Source organism: Cetorhinus maximus, chromosome 12 (genome assembly GCF_964194155.1).
Source record: "Cetorhinus maximus chromosome 12, sCetMax3.hap1.1, whole genome shotgun sequence".
In the NCBI taxonomy this organism is placed as follows: domain Eukaryota; kingdom Metazoa; phylum Chordata; class Chondrichthyes; order Lamniformes; family Cetorhinidae; genus Cetorhinus; species Cetorhinus maximus.
The window spans coordinates 37,934,748-37,955,586 of record NC_135890.1 but is presented as its reverse complement, the minus strand read 5'-3'; the positions used below and the strand labels follow the sequence as shown (position 1 = coordinate 37,955,586).

General features: G+C 40.2%; 1 protein-coding gene across 9 annotated transcripts in view; it reads left to right on the top strand.

Annotated features, from left to right (window-relative positions):
* The window catches only part of tbc1d22a (TBC1 domain family, member 22a), a 462,670-nt gene that overhangs the window by 324,424 nt on the left and 117,407 nt on the right, over positions 1 to 20,839 (top strand). For 7 of the 9 annotated variants that reach the window (XM_078553360.1, XM_078553362.1, XM_078553363.1 and 4 more), the window contains one exon: positions 1,901 to 1,996. The exons of the other annotated variants lie outside the window; for them this stretch is intronic. In XM_078553360.1, coding sequence (XP_078409486.1) covers positions 1,901 to 1,996 — 96 coding nt within the window. The remainder of the gene's footprint in view (positions 1 to 1,900; positions 1,997 to 20,839) is intronic. 9 annotated transcript variants of the gene reach the window in all.

Genomic DNA, 20,839 nt, shown 5'->3' with positions numbered 1-20,839 from the left:
AATAGCAATTAACAGTGTTTACAGGATTTGTCCAGCTGATTATGACAATTTAGTTATGTAAAACAAAATATTTTGTAATACAGGCAGTTCTGTAAATTATGTATACTCACATGTGATTTCAAGTTGGTCCGATTGTAAAGTTTATCGTTGTGTTCTATTTTTCAGGGCAAAGGCTTCTTTTCTCAAAGGTTTAGGAAACGAATTGGTATTTTTAAAGGACTTTTTGTGTGAATTAAAATACATGCTGCTAATTTCTTTTGCTGAAGGTTCCGGCATACGAAGACTGCAGAGATTTTACAGCTTACTTTTGATTGACAAATGTACCATTCGTAACTCCTCAAATACTGAAGCAGTCCATGTCCATATGCAGCAAGAATCAGACAACATTCAGGCTCGGGCTGATATGTGTTACAAATGCCACTTGCTGCTTAAGTGCCAGACAATGACCATCTCCAACAAGAGAGAATGTAACCATCTTCCCCTGACATTTCTTGACATTACCATTGCTGATACCCCCTCAATCAATATCCTGGAGGTCACCATTGCCCAGAAACTGAACTGGACCAGCCATATAATACTATGGCTACAAGAACAGGTTAGAAGCTGGGAATTCTTGGAGTATTAACTCACCTCCTGGCTCCCCAAAGCCTGTCCACCATAAGACACAAGTCAGGAGTGTGATAGAATACTCTCCCTGGATGAGTGCAGCACCAACAACACTCGAGAAACTTGACACCATCCAGGACAAAGCAGCCTGTTTGATTAGCAGCCCATCCGCCAGCCTAAACATTCACTCCCTTCACCACTGATGCACAGTGGCAGCAATCTGGACCATGTACAAGGCGCACTGTCACAACTCAACAAATGCCCCTTTGACAGCACCTTCTAAACCGAAGACCAAACCTATATTTCTAAACTTTCAACTTAATTACATGTAAGCTGGTGGTTTTGTGGCAGCATTACCATTTATCTGTTTTATCTAGAAAGTAATTATTTATGGTTTAAATCCCTAAATTTTCAGTTACCAACGTGCACTTATTGGAATTCAGTGAAAAATGTAAAGTAACTGTTTAAAAACACGTCTTAAAAGATATCAAACTTTTGTGCACAAAAACAAAGTACTGCACATTGGAAATCTGAAATAAAAGCAGAAAATGCTGCAAAAAGTCAGTAGGTCTGGAGGTATCTGCAGAGAGAGAAAAGCTGAATTAATATTTCAGGTTGACGACCTTTCACCATGATGAAGGGTCATCAGCCTGAAACATGGAATTGGAGATAACTCCATGGTTGGCAACTAAATAAATCCAGCTTAGACATAACATCCTTAGAACAAATTCTAGAAATTCGTATCATCTTTTTGCAGGTCTTATGTGATGATCTGCTTACTCATATCTACATTGTTCACACAACACCGTCTTAAAATCAGAAAAAAACAACCCCAGTAACAAATCATGATTATGATTCAAGAGCAGTACTCTGACACCTATTTCGAACACGTATTTGCACATTATGTTTAACATCACCAAGTATACCATTCTGAAACAGCCAATGCCAAGATAGATAGCCATTGCATCACTGAGCAACTGAAGAATTATTTTCAGCCACAAAAGCGATGAATAGATAAAAAAAAGATTGAGGAAGTGGTCATTTCATTGAACTTTAGTGTGCTGTTTTGCTTAAAAGCAGAAAATGCTGGAGATACTCAGCAGGTCATCTACTTTTTTGAGATTAGATTCAAGAAACTGGGTGGGAACAGATAGAGAAAAAAGTAAAGTTTTTAAATATGTGATTTTTTTGTTCAATGTTGTGTGAAACCCAATGATAAAAGAGAGAGAAAAATTAAGAGAAGAGTAAGGCAGATTGCTTTTAACCAGGGAAAACAAATTAATTTGTTTTGCAGTCTGAACCAGAGGGATTCTCACATTTCCACCTGTACGTTTGTGCTGCCTTCCTTGTCAAATGGAGGAAAGAAATATTGGAAGAAAAAGACTTTCAGGTAAGAATTTGCTTTTTCTTTCCATTTAACACAAGCTTTTGAGCTGATTGGAAAAGTGTGTAGTAGAGTTTTGATATGTACAATACATTTAGCTGCTTTTTACAAGAATGAAAAGTTAAGATTTTAGCTATCAGGGAGAATTGTCTTTGTCACATAGGCCGGGATTTTCTGTGCCCATCCTCATCGGGCATGTTTGGTGGCATGAGCGGACAGTATGGCGAGAAGGCCAAAAATCGGTTACACAACGTTGTGGAACCAATTTACAATCTTCTGCTCAGCCTGCGGACGGCGGGCGTGTTCCCCGCCATTGGACATCGGGAATCTCAGCATATCATATTCCTAGAGGGACATCGAGGTGCCACATTTCCCTCTTGCGTTGCCACTGCAGGGACTCACCCATGACTCCTGCGATGGAGTGCAGGTCTGCACACATCTCCGCATTCTGTTGGACCAGGGTCTCCATGGCATCTGCCATCTTCCCCATGGAGACCTCCATACACGCTCATGTGGGCATCACTTCACCAGAGAACAGGCGGACGCACCCCTCCAGCCCACGTGCCACTCTGTTGAGGGCTTCCAACAGCTCTGCGTGATGTTTCCGTGTCTTCTGTTAACTATCCAGGATCAGTTGGAAGGCCAAATCTAGAAGCTCATCATCTGACTTGGACCTCACAGATGCCTGATCACCAGCAGTCCTCTGAGCGCCAGGGAGTTCACATGAACCTGCCTCCTGCTGCTGCAGACATGTGTCCAAGCGGTGACCACCAGATTGTGAACCCGAGCCTGCTCTAGATCTATATTCCACCGAGGTGCAGGGTGTGGGTCAGTGCTGTGACTGGTCTTCTAGGCTGCTTATTTCTAGCTCTTCAGTGGAGGATGTGGCCTCTTGGCTACAGGGGAGGACGTGGATGGAGCTGAGGGAATGGCTGGCTAAGGGCGTCGGTCACTTGGCAGAGCTCCCTATGAACCAAAGTAGAGATAAGTAGTGCATGGCAGCAGAGTCAAAAGTAGGAGAGAGAGCACTCACATTTGCATTGAGAGAGGGATGACGTGGTGCAGGATCCTCACGAGGGTGTTCTCTGCCGACCTCACCGTCACTGCAGGCATGGTCCATGTCCTCACCAGTCAATGCGATCACAAACACTTCAAAGTGAGTGAGGGGCCTAATGTGGGCCACTGCACCCCACCTATCTGGGACCTCTTCCAGCAGATGTGAGCAGGCTTCTCCTGCGTGAAAACAGATGTGTGTGTGATCAGGACACATGGCACTGCATGGAATGTTTGTGTGGTGAACGGAGCCATGGATGGGATAAGGACGCGAGCTCAAGAGCCTGATGGAGATGTGAGGGTGTGTGTGAGAGTTAGTGGCGTTGTCCCTTGAGGTGTGAGTGGGTGTGTGATGGGTTTGTGAGTGTGAGTTGAGAGTGATGAGAAGAGTGAATTACCTTGGCGGAAAGGATGAGACCTTTCATCCTGTAACGGCACTGGGTGGCTGTCCTCTTTTGTAGGTCATTGGCGTTGACCATCGCTACAACCGCCTCCCAAGCCGGATTAGTGAGTTTGCTGTCCATCCTGTGGCCAGAGTAGGGGTAGAGGACATCATGGCGAGCCTCCACTACATCCAAAAGGCGCTGGAGGGACACATCATTGAACCTAGTACTACAGTCTTTTTGTCTTTTGAGGCCATCCTGTGTTCTTTGCAAGCAGTTGTGGACTGGACCGAGAAGTGTGCACGTGGCAGGACTTTTAAGTGTAGCACCTGGCGTGATGAAGCGATGAGGTGATGGTGTGGCGGGCGAAAGAGAGCCTGCCCACCATGGAAAAGGCGTGTTTCCTGGGAATGCATAATTAATGCGATGGGTTTGGGACGACACAGCATGGAAAACTGCCATTGTGGCTGGCGGGTAAAACATAGTTTAACCCGCCTGCAACCGCACTTAGTGCAAATCTGGGATGATTCCACCCATAGTTACTGTCGTGATAATTGAAATCAAAGTACACACAGGCATAAAATCTGATGCTTTCATCTTATTTCTTTAAAGGAATTGAAATATTGCATGATGATGGTTGTATATATTAAAAAAAAAGATTTTAGCACCTAGTTTGGTGGTATTGTGCTGATGATTGGATTGTCAGTCCAGCACCATAACCACTAATACAGTGATGGTGGGTCCAAAACGTAACATTTGAAATTGGATTCATTAAGACCTGTCAAAGTTAACCTGAACGCCACTGGATAACCTATAAAATCCTTGATGTCCTTCAGGGAAGGAAACCTGACACTCATACCAGTGGCTCTCATCCATACTCTACTTGTATTAAAATCCTCTTAACACAATTGGTTTGGACAATAAATATGACTTGCAAGTATTCACGTCATGCTAAAACCAAGTTTAAAAGAAAGAAGCGATCCCGATTGAAAGACTTTTCACCCTGTCCTAATTGGCATTGGTGGTGACATTGCTTTTACACTACCAACAGTTAGCTGATGAAAAAGATACAATTTTTCATGGTTACTCCAGGGGATAGAGACAGAACAGATAGCCTCACAATCACACCTGTCATTTCAGTTGATCTGCTAACAATTGGCAGTATATGGCTTGTGTAAGAATAGCAATTTAAATAAAGAAAGTATCATCTCCACAGAAGAATTCTGCAATAACCATTGACTTCATGTGCTGCACATGAATCTTGAAGGTTCATTCGCTTCTTTAGGGACCGACCCAAAGGTATGCTGCAGCCTATGGAATTCACTTTAATTCTCCTCAGTGTTGGAGCTATTCTCTGAGATAAGATTTGTCTGGGGATCCTCATATTACCTTTTCGGCTAAGCGACTCTCCAACTGCTCTTTAAAACCTCAAGACTGTGGACTCCTTGTTCTGGTTGCCAGCAGATACCCAACTGCCTTCTCACAGCTTTCCAAGCTGATTCTGCTGACTGCTTTCTGCCTCAGACTCTGTGAGGACCATTGTTGATTTCTTCCTCTAAATGCAAATTAGGAAAATATTCCAGCTGCTTTTTCTCTTATGAAATCCAAACTGAACTTGAGCCTCACCTCCATTCCATGCGGTGAGCAATAAAGTTAGTATTTTCTCTGCTGTTGGCAGGCTTGACCGACAATCGTTTCCTGCTGGCACTCTTAGTCCAGTGAGGTGCAGTCTACACCAAATCAAAACTGCAACTGCCTCCTTTCAAAAGAACCTTCTAGCCCCAAAACCCATCTCCTTGATAACATGGCATGCTTTGTGATGGCCTCAAACAAAAATATAAACAACTCTGAATCTGTAACACATACGAATAATTTATGGTTCTAAAGGATGTAACTACCTGGTTTCTAGAGTCCCTTTTCCAATCATAGATTCTATCTCTGGAGGGGCAGCAAGAGCGGGAGGGAGAGAACCTATCATTGGAGGAGCGAGCATGGGAAAGACAGAATCCTCACAGGTTCTGTCTCTCCCGTGCTCGCTGCTCCTCCAGTCACGACTTTGCTTGATTTTCCCACTCTCTCTGGCACTTGGGCTTGCGATTGTTTGGCACTGTTAGGACTACAGAGGAGACGGAGTTCAGAGCTAACATGTACGAGGGTGACTTTTCCCTCAAAATTTTGAATTTTTCACCCCCCCCCCCCCCCCCCCCCCGTCCTTGATTTTTTAAGGTCTATTGTGGAGCTTTCGAGGGCAAATTTGCCCGCCACCCCCATGTATTTTGAGCCTCGCTGTCATTGTATTATTGTTCTTGCCATTTGAGAGGTGGAGTTTCAAGCTACTTTTCTGAGCATTAGCCTGCTTTTCACTGCATTCAACACACAAAACAACAACTTGACAATGCAAACTGATAATAGAAACACTAGTGTTCTACTGTTGCGACCAAGGAAAACACAGTTTTTAAAATTACAAGCCACTAAACATACTGCTTAAGTTTTGTTTATCACACACCTAATAGTTTTATTCAATATGCATCAATAACTTATTTAAGTATCAACTCCAAAATCCCTTTCAGCTACAAAGGCTAACTTGCAAAGTAATCCAATTGCATTGAATTAAATTTATGAATAGAGAAGTCCAAGTTGCGAGTTACTTAACAGCTTGACAACTGCAATTATATTTCTTGGGACTTAATAAGAAAATGTAAAAAAGTAATTGCAAAATTAACTTGCTCATTCAAGTAATTTTTGAATGAACAGAATATATGTTAGATAGTAATGGCTGGCCTTCTTTGCCTTGTGTTGTCATTGCCAAAATTGTGGTGATAAGAGCGCTTAAAATAACAATGATTAGAACAAAGCCTATTTAATACCAGCTTCAAAAATGTTATGTTAAAACACAATCTACTTACAACCTGTTCCATAAAAATAAAAAGTAAAATTCTAATTTCCAACTGTTGCTCTGAGATTACATTTCTTGCCTTTCTTTCTCTGGTACAATAATATTCATTACTTTGTTTTTTTTTAATTCGTTCATGGGATCTGGTGTCACTGGCATTTATTGCCCCTCGTTCAGAGTTCATTTTAGAGTCAACCACATTGCTGTGGGTCTGAAGTCAGATGTAGGCCAGACCAGATAAGGATAGCAGATTTCCTTCCCTACCAGATGGGTTTTTACAACAATTGACAATGGTTTCATGGATTTTTATTGGATACAAATTTCACCATCTGCCTTGGTGGGATTTGAACCCGGATCCCCAGAGCATTACCCTGGTTCTCTAGAATAGAGAGGATGACAATACCACTATGCCACCACCTCCCCTTTGCTGAAGTGTTCATGACTGTACATCATCTCTAATTGCACAAGTGTTCCATACAGTGAGCATCAAAGACTTGCTAGTAATAAACCTTCAATCACTTTCGTCGTTCTGCACAATATTTATAGTAAGTCTTCAATAGGTGCTGGATTGGTTCTATTTCCCAACCTGATTTTCATGTTCCAAACTTAAATGTTGTGCTACTGACTCGCATTGAATGTAACTCATACACTTCAAAATTATATGTAATATTTATTAAGAGACCTAGTGGAAGAAAGTAGATTTTGTATCAGTGTTTTTAAAATTTGCACTATGATTTTAAAAACCTGGAGGGAGATCTTAATTAGTTGCTTAAAGTTAACTTGCATTTTTACAAAACCCAGAGGGCATCAAAACTAGCTTGAAAACTACCTTGTTTCAAAATCGTGCTTGTTTGAAAGATAATTGTTGCTTAGAATTAATAGAGAACTTGTTAACATCCAAAATTAGTTATTCTTTTGTGCATCCTGCAGGAGCAAGGCTTCATTGTGAATATTTCAGATTAGTTGCATTTTGTGGTGTCAACTTGAAATTTTTTTGAAGTATGACGGCTGAAGCTTTAAATTATATATTTCATAGATAATTGGAGAGCGCCCACTTATCGCAAAAAAGAACTCCATTCATCACTTACTGAGAAATGCAAATAACAGGTTTGATTCCCTGGTTGATGCAGTGATTAAGAATATATATTTTCAATCTCTGCAATTTGGTATCGAATCTAATGGATTGGAAGCCAAATATGTTTCAGTTGTCTTAAACTAGTTTCACATTGCCAAACTGCCAACAATTCTGGTGTAGAAAGAAAACTATCCAACTAATGGAATGGGAGATGTTGTTATGAGGTTAGGTTTAAGAGACATTATTGGGCAGAAGAGAAGTAATTTTGCCATGTATTTCATACTTGATGTACAACATTGATGAGCACCAAGATGAAAACAAAAAAGTTAACCAATTTTAAAGGTAACTTGGTTAGATTGACCCAAAATTTGCAGTAGAAATAATGAAGAGGCTATCGGCACTCTCTGTTATTAAGGAGTAAATTGGCAGCAACTTGTGTCACCTGCACATGTACAGTTAAACATGGGTAACCAAAATTTGCCATCCAATTTATCCTGTCAACTGCAAGCTTTGCTACATTGATTACTATATTTGCTGCCAAGATATGAGTATTACTGAGACAACATCATTGCTTGCAAAATACTTATATTAAAAATTGTCATTAGAAGACGTGATCATGTTCCCAATAGCCAAATCCATACTTACAAACATTCTGACACACCATGAGGAGCACTTAACAGGGCAAATAAACTGTTGCAAATAGAAAGTATATGACTTCACTTTTCACTGCTCATGATTTCTATTTGCCTTCATCTGAATTGCAAAATTAAATGAAAGTGCACCCATCAAGGCACACCTCATGATTCCCCTCAGGGAGAAGCAAATCAAAGCGTAAACAACTCTTAGCAGTACAGCTCATGTACAACTCATGACTGCCAACACCGACAGGTTAATTTTGGAAGCAAGATATTGTTAAACATCCACCACAAAAATTAATTTCAATTGTGGGTACTTGATAAAATTTGCCACTTCTGCTGTTTTAATCAGTCCAAAGTCCAGGGTTGACAGTCAACCTGAAGCCATTTAAAAATTAAACTGCAGTCTGATACGACATGATTATTTGGTTTTTTATTAATTTGCGGAATATGGGTGTTGCTGGCTAGGCCGGCATTTATTGCCCATCCCTAATTGTTCTTGAGAAGAGGGTGGTGAGCTGCCTTCTTGAACAGCTGCAGTAAACTGCTAAACCTCAATCATGTTGCTAGAAAGACGGTGGAAATTCCACTGAGGGAGGAAGGATATTTGGAGGGCAAACTATCTCAAGCTGTATTACTGCATTTCCAACAGGTTACTGTGGAGCTCTCTTCCCCAGAGAGCAGTGTGGGCAGGGTCATACAATGTTCCCAAGGCAGAAGTAGATAGATTCTTGACTAACAAGGGAGGCCCAGGGTACCTGGGGTGGGCAGGAAAATGGAGTTGATGCCAAAGTCAAGTCAGCCACAATCTTATTGTATGGCAGACCAGGCTTGAGGAGCCCAACGGCCTACTCCTCTTATTCTGTATATTGATATGATACTGGAACGTTTTCCTGCAACGTTAATGGAAGTTGAAGGCAAGAACTGGCAAAAGAAACTAACAACTGGGAAGAAAAAGAATCATTTTATAATATGACTGTATTATATTTTGTTTTGTTGACAGATTTGTTAATTTCATAGTAGTGAGAAAAGGCAGTTCTTCAATTCTTGACATGGACAGATCTGTCACTGCAGATAACAGCACAGCTTGTGCATAATGCAGGAACAAGTTGGGGTGTAAAACATGTTTTGGTTAGTGAGATACAGAATATGTTACTTTGATGTCGTCAGTTGATTGCCTCAGTAAATTCCAACATCGGCTAAAAGCAGTCATACTGAGTCTTAGTGTATTCGTTATTCTCAGAAATTTCGCAACATTAAACCTTTCATTTTGAAACAAACCAAAGTGCCTGATACAGTCCACATTCTAATTATTAAAATATACAATTTTATGATTGACTCGTGACACCTGTGGCTTACTCTCCATAATCATCCTTGACTTTTCTGCTTCTCCCAACACCAGATCACATTCCAAAGACTTGAGGCCATACTCTAGGTTGTCACTTAATGTAGCACTAAAGGAATTGTTGGAGCCCTGAGTTTCAGATGAGAAGTTAAACTAAAGATTAATCTGCCTGCTCTCTCAGGTAGATAAAGAAGACCCCTTGGCAATATTCAAAGTAGGCAGTTTTCTTGGTGTCCTGACCAATATTTTTGCTTGTCTAGCATCACTAAAAAAACTGTTACTTATAGGACCTTGCTCTGCTCAAATTGGATGCAGCATTTCCTACATTACCACCATGACTACAATTCAAAAACAAGCACTTAACTGACCAAAACATGCTTTGAACAATGAAAGATGCTGTACTATCCTAATAAAATGTATTTCTTTTTCTCTTCATTGACCAATGTCATGCATCCAAGTACCTGCTGATACAAAGTTAGATGAGTAAGTCAGCTATGAGGAGAATGCAAAAAGCCAGCAGAGGGATATAAACAGGATAAATGGAAAAGAACGTGGCAGATGGAATAACGTGGGGAAGTGTGAAATTATCCACTTTGGTAGGAAAATAATGAGAGACTGAGAATTGTTGGTAATATGTTGATACATGAATCACAGAAAGTTAACTTGAAAGTAAAGCAAGCATTTAAGAAAACACATGGTATGTTTTTCTTTATTCTTGGACTCCAATCCCTTTGTAATAGAGAGGTCATACTGCAAATGTATCGGACCTTGGTGACACCACACCTGGAGTAGAATGTGCAGCTTTTGTCTTGTTCCCTAAGGAAGGATATGCTTGCCTTAGTTGGAGTGCAACAAAGCTTTGTGAGACTTGGGGATGAGGGGATTTTCTTATGAGTAGAGTTTGAGTTGATTAGGCCCTTATTCTTAGAGTTTAGACGGATGAGGGGCGATTATTGAAACATTAAATTCTTAAAGGGAGAGACAGGGTAGATACTGGGATAGATACTGGTAGATATAGTATCTACCAGTTACCCCTGGCAGCGGAATCCAGAACTACCGGTTACAGCCTCAGAATAAGGCGTAAGCCGTTTAGGACTGAGACGAGGAAAAATTTCTTCACTCAGAGTTGTCTATCTTTGGAATTCTTTACCCCAGAAAACTATGGATGGCCAATCAAGTATATTCAAGATGGAGATTGATAGATTTTTGGACTCTGAGGCAGTCTCTCGGGATTGAGGATGAATTGATTCTACTCCTGTTTGATGTGTTCTGAGATGGCTGATAAGTGTAATGCATGATCAGACTTTGCCACATGCAGGGTTGGTGGTGCTTTAAGGGTTGGACAGATGAGGAGTTTGGAGTTGTGTGTTCTCTTTCCGATGCCTTAACTTCATCTCTACGTACTCCCGATGAAGTCTCTCGATGTGTTAGGTGCCTTTCCAAGTGAACCTTGGTCAGTCACAAGACAGGGACTCCCATGAGTCTGCGGAGATGTTTGATCTCTTTGGGGATGCTTTGAGGACATCCAAAAACTTTTCTACTGCCCTGGGACCACCAGGTCTTAAGAGAATCAAGGGAAATGGGAAGGTGGAGTTAAGGTAGAAGGTCAACTATGATCTTATTGAAAAGCAGAGCAGGTTCGAATGCCTACTGCTCCTATTTCTTATTTTCTTACAACCATTCCATCCTCTTGATCGCTTACATGCCACAGTATTCAAGGTGTGGTCTAACTAGTGCCTTGTATAGTTTCAGCAAGACTTCCCTATTTTTATACTCCATTCCCTTTGAAATGAAGGCCAACATTCCATTTGCCTTCCCTATTACCTGTTGAACTTGTATGTTAGCTTTTTGGGATTCATGCACAAGGACCCCCAAATCCCTCTGCGGTGCAGACTTCTGCAGTCTTTCTCCATTCAGTCAATATTCAGCTCCTCTATTCTTCCTGCCAAAGTGCATAACCTCACATTTTCCCACATTATATTCCATCTGCCGCTTTTTTGCCCACTCACTTAACCTGTCTATATCCCCCTGTAGACTCCTTGTCTATATCCCCCTGTAGACTCCTTCCTCACCACTTGCCTTCTCACCTATTTTTGTAACATCAGCAAATTTGGTGATAGAACATACTCTTCCCTCATCTAAGTCATTAATCTATATTATAAATAATTGAGGCCCCAGCACTGATCCCTGTGTCACTCCACTAGTTACAGGCTGCCATCCTGAAAAAGCCCGCCTTTATCCCAACTCTCTGTCTTCTATTAGTTAGCTAATCCTCTATCCACGCTAATATACTATCCCCAACACCATGGGCCCTTATTAAGTAGCCTTACGTGCGGTACCTTATCGAACGCTTTTTGGAAATCCAAATAAGTTACGTCTACTGGTTCCCCTTTATCTATCCTGCTAGTTACCTCCTCAAAGAATTCTAATAAATTTGTCAGGCATGATTTCCCCTTCATGAAGCAACGCTGACTCAACTTGATTAGATTATGTATTTCTAAATGCTCTCTATTACATCCTTTATAATAGACTTTAACATTTTCCCAATGGCAGATGTTAAGCTAACTGGCCTATACCTGTTTTTTGTCTCTCTCCCTTTTTGCATAAGGATGTTACATTGACAGTTTTCCAATCTTCTGGGACTTTTCCCAGAATCTAAGTATTCTTGGAAGATTACTGCCAGGTATCCACTATCTCTGTAGCTACTTTTTTTTTAATATCCTAGGATGCAACCCATCAGGTCCAGGGGACTAATTGGCCTTTAGCCCCATTAGTTTCCCTAGTACTTTTTCTCCAGTGATAGTTATTGTGTTTATTTCCTCCCCCTCTTTTACCCCTTGATTATTTAGTGTTGGAATGCTATTACTGTCTTCAATGAAGACTGAAGCAAAGTATTTATTCAACTCCTCAGCCATTTCCTGGTTCCCCATTATTATTTCCCCAGCCTCATCCTGTAAGGGGCCTATGTTCACTTTGGCCTCTCCCTTTTTATATATTTAAAGAAGCTCTTACTGTCCATTTTTATGTTACATGCTAGTTTGCCCTCAAACCTCCCCCCTCTATTTAGTTTAAAGCCCTCTCTACAGCCCTAGTAATTCGGTTCGCTAGGACACTGGTCCCAGCATGGCTCAGCACAGAAAAATATAGCAACTTAATGGTTTATATATAGCCTCACCTCACCAAGTGTTGGCTTGATCTGCCTTCAAAATGAGTGAAGATGTACATTTATAGAAAGACACAAATAGCTGGTTCATGTCTCAAAAGGGTTCCATTGTTCTCCTGGGATATGCTACTGTACAAGTAGATTTACAGTTATGAGTCAACTCCCAGGTAGAAAGAGGCTGAAGAGCGCAAGTAACAATGAATCCAATGGCAGACCCGAATTTCTAATTGCCCTTTTGGCAGTTCTCAGTGCTGGGTGCCATAGACATAACCTCTAATAATAAGTGCGGTGTTTGGGGGTGGGTGGTGTGGAGCTAAGGGGAAGCAATCCTGCTCCATCTGGCCCACAACTAGTCCTGGAAAGCAGCTTATCTGATAAATGGGACAAGTTCTGATTTTATCTTTACTTTTAACACGCACCCCCTGCCTGCCCTAGCGAATTAAAATTACCACATACCTGTATGCCACAGACATTTAGCTCTGCTCTTCTGCCTTCCCAGACTGTTGCTCTCTCCTATTTGACATTAACACTTGGATAAGCTGTAACTTGCTCAGCTAAATATCAGCAAAACCAAAGCAACAAACAGCTACTTGTTTCTGACCTTGACTCTTTGAATTTTCCCAGCTGCTGCATCAGGCAGAGTGCAGAGGTGAAAACCCTGGCAGCTGTTAAACTCTTTGCTCAGCTTTTCTGTTCTAACAAATTCATTACCGAGACTGTTTTTCATCACCACTGAACTATTGTGCACCTCTGGTCTTCACTTTCCATTTCCTTTTCCAAAATTCTAAACCATGCCTCTATCAATCTCGATTTGTCAAATACTGTCTTTGCCAGCCTCCAGCTTCGACCAAATACAAGCTGTAATTCATCCAGAATGCTATAGCTTGCATCTTCAGCCATACACGGCCTCTCAGTTCAATCTTCACCAAGCTTCGGTGGCTCCCCATGCCTCAAACAAATTGATTTGAAGATCCACATCCTTATCTCACTTCCAACATGAACTCAACCTACACTGCTTCATTATATAAGTGTATACATGTATCAATTTTTTTTTTGACACTCACTCACCCCCAGTGAACTGGTTTAATCCTTGATCTTCATTTTCTCCATTTCTTTGACACTGGTCTACTTCTCATTCGTCACTCTACTGCTGAAAACTGCACTATGAGTTGTTAAGCATCTGCCAGCTGAAAACTCTCTTTCTCAGAAATTCCCCTTTTCAGTATGTTTGGCGTTAACTCCCTGATTGGTTTCAAAATTATTCTAAGGCAATTCTCTTCAAATGTGCTTTTTTGCCAAGGCTTAGCTCCTCCCATTTTCCTTTTTGCTCCGTGCCATACATGTCCACTCACCTGTGAAGTATGGAGACATATCTCTTGGTACATAAACACAATAGAAATGACGTTTGTTCCTTCTTTGGTAACACTTACAGTTTCATGTCCATCGATAGCCACGTTATGTAACTGAACAATTTATTAAACACATTTGAAGAAATTTTCCTTTTCATATTTCATCAAGCCACAATTCTTGATCTGTTAAAAATTCAGAGATGTTAGCATTGATTTTATACGTAACCCTCTGAATATAGACCTGAACATTTTAAGGCTGACACTTCATTGCTGAAGGAGAAAATAATGATATCATAAAAATATCTGGAAACTCTAAGATTTGATTTTATTAGTCTGCAATACCCCCCTAATCCTGTAACACAAGTAAGATACTGAGATATCTGTTTTTTTAGCCATGCCTGTCATCAAGTCACTTCAGTTTAAGTTGCCCCCAAATAAATGCAGAATCCAGTATGCAGATTCAATGTGTAACTGAGTGTCACTGGGTTAACAGTGGGTCAATACCATTCAAGTTCTTCTAAGTATTGTTTCTGTTAATTGAAACCCCACTATTTTGTTCTCAAAAGGTGATTAGTTTTATAGGAAAGCCCAAAGTGATTATAGAATCACACACATTATCTTATTTTTTTAATATACTTACTCTTTCATGGGACGTGGGTGTCACTGGCAAGACCAGCATTTGTTGCCCATCCCAAATTGCCCTTGAACTAAGTGACTTGCTGGGCCATTTCAGCGGGCACTTAAGAGTCAACCACATTGTTGTAGGTCCGGGGTCACATGTAGGCTAGACTAGGTAAGGATGCCGATTTCCTTCCCAAAGGACATGTGCGAACCAGATCAGTTTTCACAGCAATCGACGGATGTTTCATGGTCACCGCTACTCGGACTAGCTTTATATTTCAGATTTAATTAATTGAATTTAAATTCCACCAGCTGCCATGGTAGGATTTGGACCCATGTCCCCAGACCATTAGCCTGGGCACTTGGATTACTAGTCCAATGACTTTACCACTTGGCCGCCATTTCCCCCAGCATTGCCAAAAAATCAATGGAATGAACAGCTTTTGAACAAGCTGTTTCAAAAAAGTACTATTGTTATGAACGCTAGACTTTACAAGAAGATTATATTTTTAAAATGTCTCTTGCAACTTGAGGTGAAACAGAATGTTCTGGAAAGGGGAATGGTGAGGTCATACTAAATACCTCTGCTCTGAGGCAGGTCCATGTGACCTGGTAGCCACGGCAGAGAAATGCAAACAGATACTTTGAAATCAAATGACAGTTTTTACACCTTGACACAGTAAAGAAATAGATGTTTTTTTTTAAAACAGAGAGCGCGATAGAGAGAGAAAGAGACTACAGCTATGGGATGCTTGTGAGGGTTCATTTCTGTTCAAAAGGAAGGGAACAGAACCGATGGGATTTTGGAGATTGAAGGAACAAGGAGTTGCCAAAGTGGACCTTGCTGGTCAGAGTCAGTTCTTGACTCTTGCTGAGTGGAACGACTTTTGCAAGTTTTGATCTAGCCTGCACAGAAACTTGAGCCTGTGGGAAAGCCAGGAGTAACTTCGACTTGTTCTTGTAATGCTACACTTCTGCCAGAAGTGCGGAAGTTCCTTTTCTATAGTTTGGTGTATTAGTTGCCTGTTGTAATTGTTACGTTTGATCTATGTTGATTTTAGTTTGTATGTTGCATTAGAAGTCATAAAACACGAAAACTTGCCCTTTGATAATTTCCATTGGTCACTGGGGAATTAATCTCTAATCGGTTTCTATGGAGATTGTAACACTATATAATTAAAAGTTGCAATGCCCATATTTTCATTCCATCATACCTTTCAAACATTTTGCAGCTGAAAGTTTTGCACCTTAGGTCATTGCATTTCTGTAAAAAAATTCTTTCGAGTTATCAACAGTCACAGATTGCAACTCTTTTGAGTACAATCACAGTTCTTGGTTTCCGGGAGTGGGACATGAACCCACAACCTTCTGATTCAAAGGCGAGGGTGCTATGAACTGAGCCACATGGCACCAGTTTAAATGAGGATTTCATTGGCAAATCAGCAAACTATTGACTAAATGTGAACGAATCAAAAGAGGTTTAATTGATTAATAATGAGTATCAATGATGAAGAGATAAGCACTGATGACTCAACAGTCATTTTGTTCAATTCCTTTCAAAGCTACCAGCCCAAGCAGCATATTTTAAAATTATTTCAAATATTTAATGAAGTTGATTTAAGTCACCATCTGAAATTTTTACCCAGCTGAAAGTTTGCAATAAAGCAATATATATCAATTTTTAAAATTTAAGCTTGGCTCAATGGTAGTAGTTTCTTTGAGTTAGAATGTTGTACACTCGCACCCAACTGCAGAACCTGTGCACAAACCTGGTTGATATTTTAGTCCATCACACGGGCTAGCCCTAACCCAGTGGAAGCACTTTTGGTTGATATGTTAAATATAATCTAAATATGGTTATTCAGATGGATGTAAAAGATCCCATGGTGGTATTTGAAAAAGGAAGTGGTTTTCTCCTGGTGTCCCAGCCAACGATAAAACCCAGGAAAATATAGTAACTGCTAATAAGTATTTGAGGCATCTGGCTGTGTGCAAATTAGCTGCTGTCTTCACTACAAAACAGTGACGCCATTTCAAAGTAATTTAGCTGTAAAATCACAGAGTCACGGAATTGTTAGTGTAGAAGGCAGTCATTCGGCCCATTGTGTCTACACCGGCTCTCTCAGCGTTTTAACTTTGTGCCAATCTCGTGCCTTTTCCTCGTAACCCTGCACATTGTTTCTACTTAAATAATCATCCAATGCTCTCTTGAATGCCTCAACTGAACCTGCCTTCACCACACTTCTAGTCAGTGCATTCCAAACCCTAACTACTCTCTGTGTGAATAAGTTTTTTCTCACCTCACATTTGCTTCTTTTGCAAAACACCTTAAAACTGTGCCCTCTGGTTCTTGATCCATTTACGAGCGGGAGCAGTTTATCCCTATCTACTCTGTCCAGACTCCTCGTGATTTTGAAAACTTCTATCAAATCTCCTCTTAGCTTTCTCCTCTCCAAGGAAAACAGTTCCAACTTCTCCAATCTTTCCTCATAACTCAAGTGTCTCATCCCTAGAACCATTCTCGTAAACCCCTTCTGCACTCTCTCCAGTGTGTTCACATCCTTCCTATAGCATGGCACTCAGAACTGTACACAATACTCCAGCTGAGGTCTAGCCAGTGTCTTATATAAGTTCATTATAACTTCCCTGCTCTTGTACTCTGTGCCCCTATAATGAAGCCTAGAACACTGTATGCTTTAGTAGCAACTCTCTCTACCTGTCCTACCACCTTTAATGTTGTATGTATATACACACGTAGGTGTCTCTGCTCCTGCACACCCTTTAGAATAGTATCCTTTATTTTATATGTCTCTCCATGTTCTTTGTACTGAAGTGTTTCACCTCATACTTGTCCACATTGAAAGTCATCTGCCACCTACTTGCCCACTCCACCAATGTGCCAATGTCCTTTTGAAGTTCTACACTGTCCTCACAGTTTAAAATTCTTCCAAGTTTTGAGTCATCTGCAAACTTTGAAATTGTCCCCTGCACGTCAAGATTTAGATCATTTTATATATCTCAGGAAAAGCAAGGGTCCCAATACCGACCCCGGGGAACTCCACTACAAACCTTCTTCCAGCCCAAAAAATAGCTATTAACCATTACTCTCTCTTTCCTATCCTTCAGCCAATTTTATTTCCACATTGCTACTGTCCCTTTTATTCCATGACCTATAACTTTCCTCACAAGTCTGTTGTGTGGCACTATATCAAGCGCCTTTTGGAAGTCCATATACACCACATCAACGGTGTTCTCTTATCAACCATCTCTGTTACCTCTTCAAAAAACTCCAGCGTTAGTTAGACATGATTTTACTCTTGTGGCCACAAGAGCAGGTCAGAGGCTAGGAATCCTGCGGCGAGTAACTCACCACCTGACTCCCCAAAGCCTGTCCACCATCTACAAGGCACAAGTCAGGAGTGTAATGGAATACTCTCCACTTGCCTGGATGAGTGCAGCTCTAACAACACTCAAGAAACTTGACACCATCCAGGACAAAACAGCCCACTTGATTGGTACCCCATCCACTACCTTCAATACTCACTCCCTCCACCACTGACGAACACTGGCAGCAGTGTGCACCATCTACAAGATGAACTGCAAGAAACTCACCAAGGCTCTTTAGACAGCACCTTCCAAACCCACGACCTCTACTATCGAGAAGGAGAAGGGCAGCAGATAGATGAAAACACCACCACCTCCAACCTACTCACCATCCTAACTTGGATCTATATCGCTGTTCCTTCATTGTTGCTGGGTCAATATTCTGGAACTCCCTCCCTAACAGTACTGTGGGTGTACCTACACAACAGGTACTGCAGGGGTTCAAGAAGGCAGCTCACCACCACCTCCTTATCATGGGCAATTAGGGATGGGCAATAAATGCTGGCTTAGCCAATGACGTCCATAAAAATGAATAAAAAAAGGAGAGCAGAAAGTAAAATTAACAGAAATGGACATATAAAGGGGAGACAAAGAAAAATAAGTGATCAAGGAGAAAGTAAAAGCTTTTGTCTTTATCTAATGGGACATCAGCCCTCAGAAGTTTGAGACTGACTTAATTAGATTGCTTTTGGAGATATTTGTTATCAAAGAAGGTGATTATGTGAGCTGTGAACAAAGGTGTCTTAAAAATTTGAAAGCATTTTGCTTCAGTGAAGTTGGTTATCCATCCCTTGTACCTCCCAAGGACATCCACACTTGAAGCATAGTTGTGTCCTCCATCATATTTGGCCAAATCACAATTTAAGAGCACTGCACAGTTTTTGTTGTGCCTTCTCTGTACAAAGCTTCTTGTGCGACTTTGCCAGTGCTGTATCTTTGATGCTCAGTGCCCTGGAAAGCTTCCTGTCCCACTTGCAGAATCTGCCTCTGCTCACAGGTTCCAAAGCTTATTTAATATGCATAAAAATTGGTTCTGTAGTTGATGACTACATAGTTAGCTCACTCACGTTATGTAGTTTAGCAAGTATGCTGAAAGCCAAAGCAATGACGCATGCTGTAAGACAAACTGACATTGCATGTTTGCTAATACTTTACTTCCTGTGTGCATAATACTCTTAATGCTACATTAAAAGATTGAGTAAATCTTAAATAATGAACCTCATTGATTCCTTGAAGTCATCTGATATCTGTTTTCATGTTGGGTTACATATGAGGTGGATCTTACCTAATTATTCTGTACAATGCAGCAAGCTTTCTCAGATCCTTCAAGTAATGGCATTATCTATCTAACTACTGACAAGCCTATATTGATGCACATTACTTTTAAATAAGTCCAGATCCAGCTCTGTTCTTCCTTTCCTTGCCGAGTGAGGTCAAGATGAAAATAAAAGCTGTGCTGTGGTTATCTACTTCAAGTTTGAAGTGTAATGCTTTATTGTAACAATCATTTTTCTTTTCCAAGTATCAAACAAAATAAAATGAGGAAAAGCTTTGATATACAAATCTATGGGTTTCATAAATTACTGTAAAGAATGTAGTTGGCATATTTTAACATTTATGGCAGAAATTATAAGTAATATTCTGAGTCATTAGCTTATTGGATTAATGGTATGGGACCGTTTCAATAAATATATTTCCAAATTGGATGTGTAAATCATAAAGTCCAAGCCATTGCAATACTTGTAAATCTGCATTCATTGCTTTGGCTTTGATTAAAATCATGAATATTTGTGAGGAATAAGGTTAATGCAAATTGGAATAGTACTTAGTATTTCATCAATTATGTTTAGCACCCCAAAAAATATTTATTTTTGTAATCTTTAGACTTTAGTGTTAGGCAGATCATTTACAAAATGTAGGATTTTTGCAAGAAAACAAATACAAGAACATTTTTTCTGAAAGATTAACAAATACATAAATTGAGTTTTACTGGCAACTATTTGGTTCATAACTTGAAACTGTGTAACCAAAGTGATTGGTTGGAAGAATAATGTTCCGAACCCAGTATTTATTCTGTAATTGTTTAGATTTTATATATGTAATTACATATTTCTATTAAGCGATTTAAAGTGTTTAATAAAGTTTCCTTTTATTTCTGAGAAAAAGGGAATGGACAGCGCAGTGAACATAATAGCTGTGCATTGAGCTCTCATTAACATTAAAACATAGACTTAGCTGGCAACAACAAAACTTTACTTACTTCATTGACTGAAGCCCTAGAGATGGAAAACTACTTTGCAGCTGAGGAAATTCAGAACAATCAATCCAATTGATGGCTTAAGCCAGCCATTTCTAAAATAATATTACTGATGGTCAAGATTAATTCCAGAATGCAGAATGCTCTTCCACTGCTTTCAGCCAAAGGATGAAATTTATTGGCAGATGGACCAAATAAATGGCTCATGTCAAATTTTGATTGACAACTTTCTTGTAAATTGCAATGGAATGTTTTACTAGCTAGACGTGTCTTATAGTGCTGTTGTTGTACAATGAAGGATCAATATTAGAATGCTACTGCTCGCTAGTTTTCAGTTGCAATAAATGATCAAAATTCAAGGAGCAATTTAGATTTTGATTTGTAAGTGTTACAATTCTGTGAGATAAACAAAGAACAATTTTTTGCAGCTTCTTTATTATTGAAAGAAACAACCTTGCCTCCCAGTAATTATAGAAGATTGAGTATACACATACTTTTGGAGGAAATGGTGTCTGCTGTTCAGCAGTGAATCTCAATGGGTATGACAAATATTTCATCTGGTTGCAATATTGTACCTTGTACTCCATTAAATGCAACTTCCTTAATATAATCAATAGTGTGTATCATAGAAAAAGGATGGCCAACGTTTTGTATAATAAACTTATCTTGAAAGGTGACTCTGGTTCATATC